Source organism: Schistocerca americana, chromosome 10, assembly GCF_021461395.2.
Source record: "Schistocerca americana isolate TAMUIC-IGC-003095 chromosome 10, iqSchAmer2.1, whole genome shotgun sequence".
NCBI lineage: Eukaryota > Metazoa > Arthropoda > Insecta > Orthoptera > Acrididae > Schistocerca > Schistocerca americana.
The window spans coordinates 167,756,723-167,775,369 of NC_060128.1; the positions used below are offsets into that span (position 1 = coordinate 167,756,723).

Genomic DNA, 18,647 nt, shown 5'->3' on the forward strand with positions numbered 1-18,647 from the left:
AGGTCTGTGTGAAAGGATGGGGATGGGGACTTGATAAGGACTGAGTCCCTGCGGGGAATGAGTTGGGAGATGGGAGCACCAGGTAAGTACTTTCGTATTTCCTTGGTGAGGGTACGAGCGTCGAGGAACTTAGGATCGGGAGTGGACAGGACAAAGGTGTGGAGGGTGGGGGCCAAGGTAGGGGTGGCAGGAGGAGGGGTGGTGTCCATGGTGACGGCAGGGGGAGGGGGAGGGGGAGGTGGCGTTGATTTTTTGTGGGAAGTGGCGGGAGCAGAGTCGGTAAGGACGCGCTTTTGGGGTTTTTTGGAGACTGGAGGCTGGGAGGAGGGGAGAGGGACGGGGAGGAGAGGGAGGTGGCGGGTGGCAGATCCCTGTGGCGTAGTGGAGGCACCGGGAGAAGCAGCTGGTTCAGTGGTGGCGATGGTGGCTCGGCGCAACGTGATGCGTGCGGGAGATGCAGAAGACGAAGCGACGGGGTCGGTGAGAGAGGGGAAGCCAACCACCTGAGGGGCGGCAGCAGAGGCGGCAACAGAGGCGTACGTGAGGGCGGGGGTAGTAGTGGGAGCTGTTGAGGGTGTGGAGGCTGGAGGAAGGGTGTAGAGGTGTGGGTATACAGCAGGGGAGGAGATAGGGGGGTGGGTAAGTGGAGGAAGGGAAGGGGAGGTGGAAGGAGGGAGGCCAGAGGCGGCACTCCAGGAAGTGACTGTGGGAGAGGGGGAGGGGGAGGTGTAGATGACGGTGGAGGTGGGAGTACTCATTGCAGACGAACGGCGACGGACAGACGGACGTGCAGCAGGCGGCGTCGGCGTCGGCGTCGGCGATGGGCAGCGGCGAACAGCAGGCGGCGTCGGCGTCGGCGTCGGCGTCGGCGTCGGCGGCGAACAGGCGGACGAACAGCAGGAGGCGGCGGCGGCGGCGGCGGCGGCGGCAGCGGCAGCGGTTACGACGACGACGATGGACAGCCAGCAGGCGGACGGACGGACGAACGAACGAACGAACGAACGAACGAACAGCGACAGCAGCGGGCAGACAGACAGACACACACACACAATCTTCGAAGACGGAGATTCCACCCTGAGAGTAGCCCAGGCTTTGCAATCTGACGCTTTCGAAGGAGGGGATCCAACCCTCTAGATGGCGGTAAGCATTAATGAAATTAAGTTTATATAAGCGACAGCTGACGCCAACTGAATGGGCACAGATTAATTTCGTGATCGATAATAACTTAACACATTCCCGGGGAATCTGAGACACGTACCTATTAAGGCTTTAAGTGATTCATTATGAAATAATATCTGCAGTTACATTATGTGAGCTCACTGATATAATTTTCTTGTCGTCGTAGCTCGGATGTACAGTTAGCGTCACACAGCGGTGTTAGTGCGAATTACTTGGCTTTTAATGCAACGGCGCTAATATTGGGTAGTAAGGCAGTTCTAGTGAGTGCCATGTAAACACTAAAAATGCGGCATTTGACGGGGCAGTGAACGTTATACGTTATGTTAGTCACTCATGTGAGATCGTAATCGATATATGATGCAACAAATTGCGTCGTTACCTTTAGCTTCGTTTGCATTTCACTACTCGTTATTTTCCATTGGTAATTTCTTTATCAGTCATAGTCTGCTGACTTCAACGCGTCATTTGAATAAACACTCGCATACACACATGCACACACAAACTTGCATGTTTTCTGTTAATTCTTAGTTGCTTCTCTATATTATTTCTAAGTTAGCGCCCGCTGCTTCACTCGAGTAGACTGTACGGACTGCAAAGAATTCTTTCTCTCTTTAACCGAAATTTTATGTTGTTGACAAACTGTAAATCTAAACTTTTCACGCTACGTGAGGCTACTGAAGCATGGTCTTTTCCGAATGTACTTCTGACCATAAAGCGATTCTGGTTGCTAGAGCTCAAGGTTTTGAGTAATCATGATTACTTTTGCGTTCCTGAGGTGAGATTTCCATAGAAACTTTCATTCCCTAATACATATTTCTTTACATTCAACAGAGAAGTGAAATACTAGTTTTCATAGATATGGTTTTAAATTTAAAAAAAGAAATATTTTCTTAAAATAAAATTATAAACAGCCGACCAGTTGCAATGGATAAAGAAATTCTTTACCTAGGCTTTGACAAATATAAATTTGTCTTCTTCAGAAGGTAACCTAAGGTCAATGAACATCATAGCTTACATAAGAAAAGTATGAAACTTATAAGCCAAGAATAAATTTTAAGACAAATTAGAGAACTCTTGCATTACAGAGGTATGATAACGACGACTGGTACTTACAATTTTACATTAGTAAGGACTAATGTACCATCGCCGTTTTTACAATTGTCGGAATAGATCCATGTGTCAAAAATAAAATATAGCCCTAGAATTAGGGTTTGTCACGTTAATATAAAATAGCTGATGGAGCTTGCAGAGCTCACAACCGACTGGTGTAATCGGCGAGCGTAGTTACTCTGAAAACAGGGCAGGTGGTGCTCGCGCCGAGAAACATGTGGCAATTGGCGTACAAAGGCAACGTGTAAATTATCAGTATTAATAACGTCCTTAGGCAGAATAACAATGAAAAAGGAAGGAAATTAACACTCCGTTACAACAGTATGGGAGCATTGGTACAAATAATGTAGTTATACATTAACGTGACAAACCCTGCAGGCGACGTCGTTCTGTTGGCATGGGCACTCGGGTCGTTCGTCTGCTGCCATAGCCCAGTAAAGCCAGATTTCATCTCATGTCCCGCCTCGATTTCTGCGGTTGTTTCCCGAAATGTTGCTTGTCTGTTAGCACTGGCATGTCTAAGCAAAAACCGCTGCTGACGGTCGTTAAGTGAAGGCCGTCAGCCACTGCTTCGACTGTGTGGGAGGTAATGCCTGAAGTTTAGTATTCTCGGCACACTGTCGACACTGTGGATCTCGGAATACTGAATTTCGTAACAATTTCCGAAACGAAAAGTACCATGCTTCTAGCTCCAACTACTACTCCGCGTTCAGAGTCTCTGAACTGCCGTCGTGTGGCCATAATCGCGCCGGAAACCTTTTCACGTGAATCACTTGAGTACAAAAGACTACTTCAATACACTACCGTTTTATTTGTATACTATATGTACGCTGTAATATAGCCATCTGTATATGTGGATACTGTTGTCCCATGACTTTTTCGCCTCAATGTACATCTTTAAAGCGCATGTAGTGAATAAAAGTCAATGACAATTAACGAAATTTACATTTTTAAGTTTATTGTGGAAATACGGCCTGCACATCTCTGTGTGCAAATTACGGAAAATGCGCTGGTATAGCTAGGATTGCGCTAAAAGAGATATTTAGCTTCTGGACCCTATTTATAGATCAGTTGCCTGATATTTTAAACATTTTTCGACTGTGGGCTCAGCAACCGTGTATGCAATTATATAAAATGTAATAGTCAGCCAACCGGTTACACACCATTTTTTAAAAATCACATTAAACAGGTTTCGGTAGTTCTAAGACTATCTTCATCATAATGGTAAAAGTTACCTTGAAAAATATATAAGGTATAAATAATATACATAAAGTAGATAATATGTGAAAATTCTCAACTAAAAGCAGAAAACTGTACATACATGAAATCCCTTAACGACATTATAATTTCAGCACCAGGGCTCTCGTCAAATGACATATTTGTGTTCCATGAGTTATTTTTCATTATGATTTTTATTCTTGACTCATGGAACACAAACATGTCATTTGACGAGAGCACTGGTGCTGAAATTTTGAAGTTGTTATGTGATTTCATGTAATTTCAGTTTTCTGGTTTTAGTTGAGAATTTTCACACATTTATCTATTTTATGTGTATTATTTATACCTTATATATTTTTCTAGGTAACTTTTAACATTCTGATGAAGATAGTCTTAGAATTATCGAAACCTGGTTAATCAGTTTTTTTTTAATGTTTGCATCCGGGTGACTGACTATTACATTTTATATGATCAGTTGCCTATTAAGAAAATACGTTATTAAAAAAAGTTAACAAAACCAAGTGTATTTTCTTACCTTTTGTGGTGGGCTCTCGCAGGAGAGCTTCTGTAAAGTTTGGAAGGCAGGGGACGAGGTACTGGCAGAAGTAAAGCTGTGAGGAGGGGGGGTGAGTCGTGCTTGGGTAGCTCAGATGGTAGAGCACTTGCCCGCGAAAGCCAAAGATCCCGAGTTCGAGTCTCGGTCTGGCACACAGTTTTAATCTGCCAGGAAGTTTCAACATCGCTCGTGTACAACTCAGCTTGCCCTTTTCTCACATGATACACTGAGAACTGCGGATGAAGTGCAACAGGTAGATTCAAAATTTCTAGATTTTCGGAAAGCTTTTGACAAGGTGGTCTATTGCAAACTGTCAACAAAGGTACGAGCATATGGAATACGTTCACAGACATGCGAGCGGCTCAAGACTTCTCAAATAATAGAACCAAGTATGTTGTCCTCCACGGCGAGTGTTCATCAGAGACAAGGGTACCTTCAGGTGTGCCCCAGGGAAGTGTGATAGGACCGCTGTTGTTCTATATACATAAATGACCTGGCAGACAGGGTGAGCAGCAGTCTGCATTTGTTTGTTGATGATGCCGTGGTAACGATAAGGTGTCGAAGTTGACTGACTTTAGGAAAACAGAAGACAACTTAGACAAAGTTTCCAGTTGCTGTGACGAATGACCCTAGCTAGTCCTAAATGTGGAAAAATATAAGACAATGCGGATGAGTAGGAAGATCAGATCTGTCATGTTCGGATACAGGATTACTGGCGTCCTGCTTGATACAGTCAAGTCGTTTAAATATCTATGCGTAACGTTGCAAAGCGATATCAGATGGAACGAGCATGTTCAAATGGCTCTGAGCACTATGGGACTTAACAGCTGTGGTCATCAGTCCCCTAGAACTTAGAACTGCTTAAAACCAACTAACCTAAGTACATCACACACGTCCATGCCCGAGGCAGGATTCGAACCTGCGACCGTAGCGGTCGCGCGGTTCCGGACTGCTGGAACGAGCACGTGAGAACTTTGGTAGGGGACGGCGAACGATCGACTTCGGTTAGACCGCATATAGGACGCTGGCGCAACCTATTCTTGAGTACTGCTCCAGTGTTTGGGGCCCGTACCAAGGCATATTGAAGGAAGACTTCGAAGCAATTTAGAAGCGGGGTGCTAGATTTATTGCGGGTAGGTTCGAACAAAACGTAAGTGTTATGGAGATGCTTCGGGAACTCAAATGGGAAACCCTGTAGGGAAGGCGACGTTCTTTTCGAGATACACTATGGAGACAGTTTGGAGCACTGCATTTGTAGCTGACTGCAGAACGATTGTACTGCCGTCAATATACATTGGGGGTAAGGGCCACCAAGATAATATACAATAAATCGGTCCTCATACGGAGCCATACAGGCGGTCGTTTTTCTCTCGCTCCATTTGCGAGTGGAAAAGGAAACTACATGTTGTGGTACATGGTACCCTCCGCCATGCACTGTACTCTGGATTGCGGAGTATCTATGAAGTTGTAGATGTAGATGTAAAGTGAACATGCCGCGATTGCTGCCGCCTCTCAATTCCCCCTCTCATTGCAGCTCACTCTATGCACTATTCTCATGCTGCGTGATTGTCATGTTGCTGTCCAGCGCCATCTGTTGGCCGGTTTTTGCACTCGTTTTTTGATTTCAATAAAACCCCAAGTCATTTCAGAAACGATTGTCAAGTTTTGTCTCTCTACCTGCGTTATTACGTGAATTAATGCCTTTTCAAATGTTATCGAACCAGCCGGCCGGTGTGGCCGAGCGGTTTTAGACGCTTCAGTCTGGAACCGCGCGACCGATACGGTCGCAGGTTCGAATCCTGCCTCAAGCATGGATGTGTGTGATGTCCTTAGGTTAGTTAGGTGTAAGTAGTTCTAAGTTCTAGGGGACTGATGACCTCAGCTGTTAAGTCCCATAGTGCTCAGAGCCATTTGAACCATTTTGTTATCGAACCTTTGGGTCACCCTGTACAACAAATAAATACGCATAACATAAGGTTAACATAAAATTCATTACTTTACACTTTTTTCCGGATACTTTGCTAATCGCTCGTAGTTCATCGAAAGCGTCCTTCTTACGACTTGGATCTTAAAAGAGTAGAAATTTTATATGCTTATAATTACAATTTAACTATTTTAGAAGTTTTTCCTGTACTTGTACAGTGAAACCTTGCATCTTTCCAAATTTCATGACTCTAGCTGAACGTTTCAATGAATGTATTTGCGAATATCAAAATATGCGACATAAATCGCCGTATCTGTTGACTGGATTGACTTGGAAGTATAAATTTTTTACATCACCTAGGAACCGTAGACCTTAGCATGTGGCATAAATAAAATCTGTGTGAAATCTTATGGGACTTAACTGCTGATGTGATTAGTCCCTAAGCTTACACACTACTTAACCGAAATTATCCTAAGGACAAACAAACACACACATCCATGCTGTAACACCCCGGTTCAGTTTGCAGTGATAAAAGCTATAGAAAGAATAATTTAAAATTAAGAATAGAATTTTTAGAGGGGAAAATAGTGTGGTAACAGAGTTCGGTAATTGCAGATCAAAATTATAGTATATCAGCAAGTAGTTTAATCCACGGAAGCTCCGTCATGGAGAAGGCAGTGATGTTAAACTCTTGTGATGAAAAACCGATAAAAAGGCCTGATAGTCATTATTGCGGCCTTTTTTCCTTGATTGTTTCGTTAAAGGGCGGGGAACCCGTGTCAGTCAGGAGACAATAATTAGATTGGACTTTATTGTGCTAAGATTCACGATAAACTGTTAGAATGTTGCGGAGATTAAAAGTGATGCAGTGTACGATCTCTGACTGTTGGTAGCAACGGAGTATTAAGGGGATTTTAGGACTTTAGTGCTAAATTGGAACTTTACGGACATAGAGACGGCAGAAACTCAAATTATCTGCTGATGCGAGTGAATTCAGAGGTGCCTTATTCAGATATTAACGTGTGGACTTTTGAAAGTGTCGTGTGCCGTTAGTTGCGAATCTGGACTTAGAGCGCGTGCATATCGGCATTTCTGGACTATTTAGATTCCTCCAGGCTAGGAACCTTTTAAATAGACCATCACCCATCACCATCTTAATCCTTGAATACAGAGTGAAAGTGAAATACAAGTGTGTTGTACTTATTTCATTTACCTAGTACTAATCAGTGAAGGTTTTTCGGAACCAAAGCTATTCTGCAGTAAGTCAGCGCCATCTAGCGGAAAGCGTAGGCATTAACTAACACGCTAACTGAAGTGAACGTTTACTGTTTTACGGACTGCTTAATATGAACTTTTGTGACTCTTTGACAGCCCCAATCCCGCCGAAAAGTGGCGCGGGCTGTCTTAATCATGAAAGGGGAGAGTTTTAGCAGGACTAATTACTAAATAAAAGCGATATTTACAAGACTCGCAGTAATAGCAAAACACAAGGCCCGCACCTCATCGGAGAGTCGTCGCTGTCACGTCGGGAAGTAAAGCTGGAAAACCTACCGACGATACGTATCTACGAGCAGACGTCGACGTGGAGTACCTAAAAAGGGAACCACAAGAGAGTTGGGGATGCTTCAATACCCGAGGGAGGACTCGAACCTCCGCCGGGACCAGTTGCACAGTCCAGGACTGCAGCGCCTGAGACCGCTCGGCTAATCCCGCGCGGCCATAAATTTCAACCTGATTGCCTGAGAAAAAGGATTCTGGGCAGACAGACGACAGGCGGGCAGACAGGCAGGCAGACATGCGGAAAACAACGATGCTATAATTTTTCCGTTTGAGGTATGGAATCCTGAGAAACAAGCTGTGCAACAGTTAGGTGTCTAGAAAGTGCAGACCCGTGTTGAAACGCTTGGCTCCTAAGGACGCCAAGTAATGCTGAAGCAAGGAAGGTGGTTTTAGTTTGGCTCACTGGGTACTTGTCCGGTGGGAGGCCGCTGTTGGTGGCGAACATCTTGCGCAGGACGTCGAGCGCTTCGTCGTGCCTGCCGACAGCGAGCAGGAACTTGGGGCTTTCCGGCAGCAGCAGCCACAGCCCCAGGAAGGTGGCGGCGCTGGGAACAGCGCCCAGGATCAGGAAAACCCTCCAGGACCGCATCGTGATCCAAGGCAGCGGGGCAGCCCAGGGCTGAGGAATCACCGCCCAAGCCAGTCCTGAAACGTCGAGTACTGGATCAGGAAGAGGTTCTGGGATTTGCAAACACACTGACCAAGCCAATCCTTCAACACTCAGCTCTGGACCAGGAAGAGGTGACATGAGCACACAGTGTATCAGGTACAGGTGCCAGGAGCTGGACATACAGAGACCAAGCCAATGATGAAATAGCCTTGGATCAGAAAGAGACCAGAAGAGTAGATAGTGATTCACAGCAGCTGGGCTGTCCATGTTCTGCTGAATCACCATCCAAGCCAGTCCTGAAAAGTCAAGTCTTGATTAGTAAGTGGAGACATGAGCGACTGATACGCTCATAAAGCCAGTCCTCGATCAGAAACAGCCCTCAGGTGTGAGGGTGATTCATGGCAGTTGAGACGTCCATGTTGTGCAGAATAACCCTCCAAGCCCGTCCTGAAATGTCAAGCCCTGGACTGAGAAAAGGTGCCAGGAGATGTGTGATTACCAATCAATGCAATCTCGATATACCGGGAAGAAGCCCCATGAGCAGACAGTAATTCACAGAAGTTGGGCTGCCGTTCTGCAGAATCACTGCACAAGCCAGTTCTGAAACGTCAAATTCTGGATCAGTAAGAGGTGCCAAGAGTTCCAGATACACCGACCAAACCAGTCCTGAAACACTGAACTCTGGATCAGGAAGAGACCCAGAAGCAGATGGTGACTCACAGTAGTTGACGATCCTATGTTCTGCAGAATCAACACCCAAGCCAGTCCTGAAACGCCAAGTACTGGATCATAAATTGGTACTGGGAGTTGCAGTTTTAACGCTGGAATTCAATATGGTGTTGGCCCATCCTTAGCCTTGATGACAGCTTTCACTCTCGCAGGCATATGTTCAATCGGGTGCTGAAGGTTTCTTGGGGAATGGCAGCCCATTCTTCATGCAGTGCTGCACTGAGGACAGGTATCGATGTCGGTCGGTGAGGTCTGGCACAAAGTCGGCGTTCCAAAACATCCCAAAGGTTTTCTATAGGATTCAGGTCAGGATTCTGTGCAGGCCAGTCCATTACAGGGATGTTATTGTCATGTAACCAGTGCCACAGGCCGTGAATTATGAACGGGTGTTTGATGGTGTTAAAGATGCAGTCGCCAGTGGGAAGCAAGAAGGTGCTTAAAGCATCAATGTAGGCTTCTGCTGTGATAGTGCCACGCAAAACAACAAGGGGTGCAGCCCCATCCATGAAAAACACGACCACACCATAACACCACCAACTCCGAATTTTACTGTTGGCACTACACGTGTTGGCAGATGACGTTCACTGGGCATTCACAATAACCACACCCTGCCATCGGATCGCCACATTATGTATCGTGATTCGTCACTCCACACAACGTTTTTCCACTGTTCAATCATCCTATGTTCACAATCCTTCCACCAACCTAGGCGTCGTTTGACACTTACTGCTATGTGTGGCTTATGAGCAGCTGCTCGACCATGAAATCCAAGTTTTCTTACCTCCTGCCTAAATGTCATAGTACTTGCAGTGGACCCTGATACAGTTTGGAATTCGTGTGTGATGGTCTGGATAGATTTCTGCATATTACACATTACGACCCTCTTCAACTGTCGGAAGTCTCTGTTAGTCAACAGACGAGGTCGGCCTGTACGCTTTTGTGCTGTACGTGTCCCTTCACTTTTCCGCTTCACTATCACATCGGAAATAGTGGACCTAGGGATGTTTAGGAGTGTGGAAATCTCGCGTACAGACGTATGACACAGTGACACCCAATCACCTGATCACGTTCCAAGTCCGTGAGTTCCGTGGAGCGCACCATTCTGCTCTGTCACGATGTCTAATGACTACTGAGGCAGCTGATATGGAGTACCTGGCAGTAGGTGGCAGCGCAATGCATCTAATAAAAAAAAAACATGTTTTTGGGGGTGTCCGGATAATTTTGATGTGATTGACTTGGCGCCGCTTCCACTTTATGAGGGCAGCCCCACTACTGTGGATCACCATGCACTTATGGCATCTCTCCCATCATCTGCGATATTGTGGAATGTAAGATATCTCCGTCAGTCTTTGGTGGCTTACTTGAGGCAGGGGCACAGTAGAACCATCGTGGGGTGTAGCTGACTATGTCCATCTGTAAGTTGGAAATGTTTTCGAACAGCAGGTTCCCGTATTGCAAGAGAAATCATCAACATGAAGTGCCGTATGGCTGTGAGGTTACACACGGCTGTGGAACCACCGCCAAATCCAGTTCTACAACATTAATTCCTGGATCTTGAGTCCAAACCGTGAACAGCTGCCCACCTGTGCAGAATCATCTACATCTACATCTACATGGTTACTCTGCAATTCACACTTAAGTGCCTGGCAGAGGGTTCATCGAACCATTTTCATACTACTTCTGTACCATTCCACTCTCGAATGGCGCGTGGGAAAAAGGAAAACCTAAATCTTTCCGTTAAAGCTCTTTCTCTTACTTTATTATGATGATCATTTCTCCCTACGTACGTGGGTGTCAACAAAATATTTACGCAATCGGAAGAGAAAGTTGGTGATTGAAACTTCGTAAATAGATCTCACCGCCAAGAAGACCGCCTTTGTTTCAGTGACTGCCACCCCAACTCGCGTATCATATCAGTGACACTCTCACGCCTATTGCGCGATAACACGAAACGAGCTGCCCTTCTTTGCACTGTTTCGATGTCCTCTGTCAATCCTACCTGGTAAGGATCCCATACCGCGCAGCAATATTCCAGCAGAGGAAGGACAACTGTAGTGTAGGCTGCCTCTTTAATGGGACCGCCAACAAAGCGCAGTCTTTGTTTCGCCCTCCCCACAATATTATCTATGTGGTCTTTACAATTTAAGTTGCTCCTAATTGTAATTCCTAGGCATTTAGTCGAATTCACAGCCCTTAGGTTTGTGCAATTTATTGTACACCCAAAATGTATCGGATTTCTTTTAGTACCCATGTGGATGACCTCCCACTTTTCTTTGTTTAGTGCTAATTGCCACTTTTCGCACCATACAGAAATTCTCTCTAGATCATCTTGTAATTGGAATTGATCGTATGATAATTTTACTAGACGGTAAATTACAGCGTCATCTGCAAACAATTTAAGGGGGCTGCTCAGATTATCACCTAGATCATTTATATAAATCAGGAGTAGCAGAGGGCCTATGACACTACCTTGCGGAACGCCAGACATTACTTTTGTTCTACTCGATGATTTACCGTCCATCACTACAAACTCTGACCTCTCTGAGAGGAAATCACGAATCCACACAACTGAGACGATACTCCATATGCACGCAATTTGATTAATAGTAGCTTGTGAGGAACGGTATCAAAAGCCTTCTGGAAATCTAGGATTATGGAATCGATCTGAGATCCCTTGTCGACAGCACTCATTACTTCATGGAAATAAAGCTATGTTGCACAAAAAAGTTTTTTGAGTCCCTGCTGGTTATGTATCAATAAGTCATTTTTTTCAAGGTGATTCATAATGTTCGAGTACAGTATATGCTCCAAAATCCTACTGCAAATTGAGGACAGTGATACGGGTCTGTAATTCAAAGGGTTACTCCTATTTCCCCTTCTTGAATATTGGTGTGACCTGTTCTACTTTCCAGTCTTTAGGAACAGACCTTTCGTCAAGTGAGTGGTTATATATGATGGCTAAGAAAGGCACTATTGTTTCTGCACACTCTGAGAGGAACCTTGTAGGTATACCATCTGGACTGGAAGACTTGGCTTTCTTAAGTGAACTGAGTTGTTTCACAACTTCCAAGCCAATCCTACAACGCTACGTCCTCGATCTGGAAGCGACGCCATGAGTATACAGGGATTCACAGCAGCTAGGTTGCTCATGGCTGTGGAATAGTCCCACAATCCAAGACTGGAACACATAGCCTGGAAGTTGAAACTTAGCGCTAGCTTAAAACCGTGCACTCGACCAGGACTTTGACCCAAATTTCCACCTCTCAGAGGGAAATCCTATAGTGATGGAAGTTTCCCGCCATTGACAGATGTAGAAGTAACTCTGTGTGTGTGCCAGGCAAGTGCGTTGCAAGCATTACTGTTCATGTTCTGTGTTAATGAACTGGTAGGTATCATTAATAGCAAATTCAGACTTTTGGTAGATAGCGCCGTTATTTATAGTGAGGTAATGTCTGAGAAAAGCTGCACAAGAATACAATCGGATCGAAATAAGATTTCAAAGTGATGCAAAGAATGGCAACTTGCCTAAAATGTTCAGAAATGTAAAACTGTGCACTTCAAAAGTCTAAAAAGATTTAGTATTCTATCTCTATAGTTTCAACGAATCACAGCTGGAACTGGTCAACATGTACAATTACGATGGTGTAACATCTGGGAAGGATTTGAAATGAAACCATAGCATAGGCTAAGCAGCGGGTAAAGCAGGTTGTAGACTTGGGTTTAGTGGTAGAATATTAGGGAAATATAATCGGTCTACAAAGGAGACTGCTTACGAACAACTCGACCGACCTATTGTAGATATTGCTCATGAGTATAGTATCAGTACGAGGATATTGAACGGTTATAGAGAAGGGCAGCATGAATGGCGACAGGTTTATTTGGCACATAGGGGAGTGTTACGGACAGCGAAAAAACTAGAGTGGCAGACACTTTAAGATAGACATGAACTATCCTGAGAAAGCTTACTTTCAGAGCTCCAGAACAAGTAAATAACTTTTTATACTTGGGATCCACAGTCATGTAGAATTTTATAAAAAACATAATATTTACGCCAGTGACTGTAACACTTTCTTTATTTCACGATTGCAATTTCGGCCTTAGGCCATTATCAAGTGAAGATGTTATGTCAGCTCGTTTTAGGTTGAGATGGCCTAATAGCCATAACATATTCACTTGATAATGGCCTAAGGCCGAAATTGCAGTCGGGAAATAAAGAAAGTGTTACAGTCACTGGCGTAAATAAGATTTATAAAATTTCAGAACAAGCTTTAAATTGTGAATCTAGGAGTATGCTACAACCCCATATGTAAAGCCCTCACAGGGATTGTGAGGAAAGGATTAAATTATATTGCAGCATGCACAGATGCATTTAAACATTCTTCTCACACTCTATACATGGAAGTTCCCTCTGTTATGTGCTTCACAGCGGTTTGAACTGTATGCATGTAGGCGTAGGCTCATGGAAGCCCTTCACAGCTTTACTTCCTCCAACGCATCCCTCCTATTTTTGGAACTTCACATAAGCTTTCGTGCATACCCTTCGAGGACTAACGCTCCTGGAAGGAAAGTTATCGTGCAGAAATAGCTTAGCGAAAGGCTAAAGGATTATTTCCAGAATGAAGTCATTTTTTATGTCCTGGATTATCAAGAGGTGCAAGAAGTGAGCAGTGATCCATAGCAACAGTGCTGACGATAACTGCGAATTCACTGCCAAGGCCAAACCTGGAATAACAGGTTATGAATCAGGAAGAGGCGCTAGGAGCACATGGTGATCCGCAGTAAGGGGATTGTCCACAGCTACAGAATCATAACCCGGGCAAAATGGAACAAGTGCTGAAACATAAAGAGATATTATGAGTGCACAGTATCCATGACAACAGGGCTGCCCATGGCTTCAGAGTCATCTCCATAGCCATACTGGGACATCAAATCCTGCATCAGGAACTGACGACAGCAGTGCACGTTAATCAGTCTGTAGGAGCCCATATTTTATCAAGGGAGCGGTTGTATATTACAGCTAAATATGGAGCTGTTGTATCAGCTTAATCCGAAAAAAACTTTTAAGATATACAAATGGGACCAGAAGACTTGCTTCACTACACACCTGTGTCTGGAACAGACTGCTTAGGTATTGTCGAGGGGCGTTCAACAAGTTACGCCACACATTTTTTCTGGGAGCAGTTGGCTTTATTCAGGATTCCAACAAACCATTTTATTCCCCACTCTTGACAACAAACCCTATTTTTCACATAATCTCCGTTCAGCGCGACGGCCTTATGTCACCTGTATGTGCGCGCCTGTATACCTGCATGGTGCCACTCCACTGGTCGATATTGGAGCCGTAACATTCCCATCGACCATGTATTGCGGAGTGCATCTCTCATTGGACTGAGAAATTGAAGTCGGAAGTCGCGAGTCCATGCGCAAACTTTTGAGTTCCCCAATTTGTGGACGAGTTTGCCAGCACTACCAGCAGAGACGTCCCGTTTAGCAGCGAGCTGTCTGATTGTGATCCGTCTATCACCTTGAGTGAGAGTGTCCGCACGTTCCAGCATTGCAGCAGTCAAAGCTATGTGCGGCTGGCTGGCACGCGGCAGATCGGACAGGTTTGTGCGACGTTGTAGTGGTGATGACAGACGCCTTGGATAACGACTCACCGTGCTTTTGTTCACTGCCAGGTCCCCGTCGACATCCAGCATGCGCCTATGAATATCTGCGATGTTCTGGTTTTCCGCCGAAAGAAACTCACTTACAGCTCTCTGCCTGGAACGCACCTCCGTTACGGACGCCATTTTGAAGGCTATGTATAGCTCCACTACCTACTGGAACTTCATGAAACTATACGGGAAGCAGGAACATTCCACGACGTCTCACAACAAATTTAGCGTTTTTTCAACCGACACTGACCGAGAAAAAAATGTGTTGCATTAATCTTCAAAGTTGCCTACGCTCCTCGCAACTTGGGCCCAAAGCTGCCTAAGACCAACAGTTACGATTTAAAAAATTTTCTCGGAACTGGCCTGTGAGCATAATGAACATCGTTAAAATGAGCGAATCAATTAATATTGATGCCCTCCATCGGTGTTGTGTGAAAATGTAGTGTTTATACAACACGTTTTGATAGTGACTTACTTCGTGTATTCCTCTGGAGTAATGAATCGTAACGCGGCCTATCATTAGACAGAACCTGCAACTCACCTGGTTCCACGAGGAGCGCCATGGAGAGGAAGATGCAGACGTAGACGATGGCCTGGGTGCGCGTCTTGTCCGAGTGGAACTCCCCCAGGTAGGCGTACGTCACGGCAGAAGGCCCGCAGATCCTGAAGATGAAACACAGAAACAGCAACAACACCCAGATGAAAGTGTGTATAACGTTCTCCTTCAGCGACGAAGATAACTTTGTTTTAAACTAGCTGCAGTGTCCAGCTTTGCCCAGGGTTTTTAATATCTGACACACAAAATGATTGGCCGTGCGCATTGTTGATGCTTTATAGCGAATGCAAGCCGCATGGGAAACTGCAATCGCTTTAAATCGAAGGGCAATTTGGTCACGGGGTGTCCACAGAATGTGACGAATGAACGTGTCTTCACCTGCACCATTCATAAAATTCACGTTATAGGTTTCTGGTTCTGACTTTTGGAAATATTCAAAAATCTCAAAAAATTGATTACTGATGACAATTACGTCATACAATATGCTTTTATTAGTTTTAAACTGCAAACTATGAAACATTCCTATAATGCAAAATGTAGCTAAAATCTGACGGTAAAATACATACTTTTATCACATCAGTCGCTTAAATTTCTGCAAGACATATTTTGACTCTAAAAATGTGCTCAATGAATAAATATTTTATGTTTTTTTTTTTTTTTAATATTTCGTGCAATTTAAATACATATTTAGCCATCACAGGTGAAAATGTCTAATTATTTAAAAAAGACATACCAATTTATCAACTTATTTCATTGTATTTTTGGAAAATTCATCTCCTATTGTTTGAGTTCAGTTTACAATGTTTCAAGTAGGGCTGTGTTCGAGCATGACCCGAACTGTTTGAACCATTTACTTCACAGTTCGGGAAATCTCGTGTTCTGCTCGATCTTTTGATCGGCCCGCCATCTAGTGACTATTATTGGTACTGTATCCAAGACCCGTCTTAGCATTTGTGTGGCACTGTAGATTTTAATAATTAAAATCACTGTGAAACGCGCCTAACATATATTTTAGCGTATGTGGAATGTGTAACAACGGCAAGTAATCAATAAATAAGAGTCTTCAATCATGTTTCTGTCAAATTCTCAATCTTTCGCTCGTCCCGTGATCTAGTGGCGTCTCACAGTACTATGTCCGAGACTGGTATTGCCCCTGTAATTTATTTTCGCAATAGAAATTACAATCAATTTACCACGATATTTTTCGTTTGTTAGGTATTTAATTTTTCATTAATTCTGTACACAGTTTCATCTGAATATAGAAAATTGAAGTAAATCGGCAAAGAACTTTGAAGTAAATCAATGAAGTAATTTTGAGGAGAAATCATTTACAGCACACAAACTGTGATTCATTTTAGCAGCATCCTGGTAGAAATAATTGGTTTGATTTGCTAAACTGAAGTAAAGCCACAACACGATACTTCGTTTTATTGAACTCCCTAGGTTTAGGCTGTCAGTAGCAGGGTCGTTTTGATCATTTGCGTGTGTGACGTTTCCAGTACAGAGACAATGTTAGACAATCACACATACGCATGCTATATGCCACACACACCACGGGGATTTTTATGTATTTGAGAAATCTTTTAAATTTGTGCAGCGTTTGCGTTTTCATCTGCCGCCAGCCCACCCCTTCGTGAGGAATTGAAATAACAATAAAGAAAGAGAGAGAAAAAAAAGCCGTGTAACGGCACAACTGATCATCAAATGGCTAGTGGCACCGCCTGACTCACCGAGGTAATCTGTCATCGCATGTGGACTCTGGTGCGTACTGGACTACTGCGTTACAGGACAACTTGGCTTTGGATCCCTTAGACATTCTGGTGAATCATCTTGTTCTGTTTCGGGCTCTCGTGCGCTTGGACAGCTTACGAACTACACCGATGGAAAAAAACTCGCAGCGCCAAGAAGAAACCGTGTGACATATTTCTACATCGGAATGATGTCTGTTCAGATTGTAACACCAGAGCTCTAGTGATCTATTAATTTATTTCGCCTTTTTGTTTTACTTAGCATTCTGTAGTTAAATTGTTGTAAATATTATTTGACTGTATCGATATCATAAGAGTGCTTACTTCTTTCTTTGTAAAAACTTTGATGACCTGATAAAATGCTATGCAATGTATTCTCTTTATTAGTTAAACACTTTGTCTCATTTGGTCGGAGACAAGACTTCCTGAATATATTTGGAATTTAGGTGAATAATTTTCTGTAGAAATGTCAATATGTTCCGTTTTATTTAATATGTGTGGTTGCTGTTAAGTAATTGCTGGCCGGCCGGTGTTGCCGAGCGGTTCTAGGCGCTTCAGTCTGGAACCGCGCGACCGCTACTGTCGCAGGTTCGAATCCTGCCTCGGGCATGGATGTGTGTGATAGCTTTAAGTTAGTTAGGTTTAAGTAGTTCTAAGTTCTAGGGGACTGATGACCTCATATGTTAAGTCCCATAGTGCTCAGAGCCATTTGAACCATTTGTAATTGCTGATCTTCACTTGGGGTTCTTAGGTCTTTATATGTATAAAAGGTGTTGTGGTTCCCCTCGGAACGGAATCTTGCAGCGCGCGCAAAATGTGGTTGGCATGAAGGAAGAGGTGGGACAACGAGTAAGTCGGACACGAGCTACTGAACCGCCAATAGCACATGTAACAACAGTGAATTGTACTGGTGCCGGAGAGGCTTTGTGTGCCGTTTCCCAATGTGCCATCGCCTCGGATAGATGGATTAATAGCTAGCTCTGTTTTGGAGCTGGTATCTGTCATCGCCACCAGGAAGTGACAGAACTTTATCATTATCAACTGCTGATCCACCTGCCAGGTCGTACTCGCCACCACATTGCGCAATCACTGCAACGGAAATAAGGAGTTGTAGAAATGTAACGTGAAGGATCAGTTTATGTGGATGTTTTATTTGTTATAAATAATAAGGTAAACCAAAAACTATACTTTGAAATCTTACCTTGAGTTATCCCGTCACATAACCACTTAGGATCGTTTCCATGCTAAATTTGTTTACCTAGTGTCCATGTTGCGAAAATCTTTAAGCTCAGTTGTTAACTAAATAATGCCCCTTTAATATAGTAAGAACAAAGTAGTTAAATTTAAAGTTAATGTTGCAAAAGTGTGTGAGATAGTAAATGATGTCTGCTGAAGATATTTTTGCAATTGAACCTGCTTATTTCAATGTTTGTAAGCTTTCAAAAAGCATAATGTGAATAATTCATTTTAAAGTAATGGAATAGTAAAAAGAGATATTAAAACAATTTGCTGTTAGTTTCAAAAGTAAGTGTTTTCATAACTGTGGCTCATAGTGTTTTGCATAGGAAAGATCGTAGTGCAGCCTGTTGAAAAATTCAAAAAGGTGAGTCATTGCCTTATAATTAAGTCAGTTTGTGTCGCAGTGCAGTAAAAGTTAAAAACTATCACTGTTGAAAGTTATATATTCACATTTGCTAAATTATTGGTCCCTATGTGTGTTAAAGAATATAGTGCCAGTTTAACAGGATCCATATTCTGTCTTTTGTGCTCACTGATAGAAAGTTACTAACGGAAAGAGCT

The 18,647-nt window shown here is 43.7% G+C and overlaps 1 protein-coding gene across 1 annotated transcript in view; it reads right to left on the bottom strand.

Annotated features, from left to right (window-relative positions):
• Positions 1–18,647, bottom strand: part of LOC124552340 (synaptic vesicle glycoprotein 2A-like) — a 150,373-nt gene that overhangs the window by 104,995 nt on the left and 26,731 nt on the right. The window contains exons 5-6 of the mRNA XM_047126610.1: positions 15,085–15,206; positions 7,947–8,192 (exon numbers count right to left, since the gene is read on the bottom strand). Of these exons, the coding sequence (XP_046982566.1) occupies positions 7,947–8,192; positions 15,085–15,206 (368 nt within the window). The remainder of the gene's footprint in view (positions 1–7,946; positions 8,193–15,084; positions 15,207–18,647) is intronic.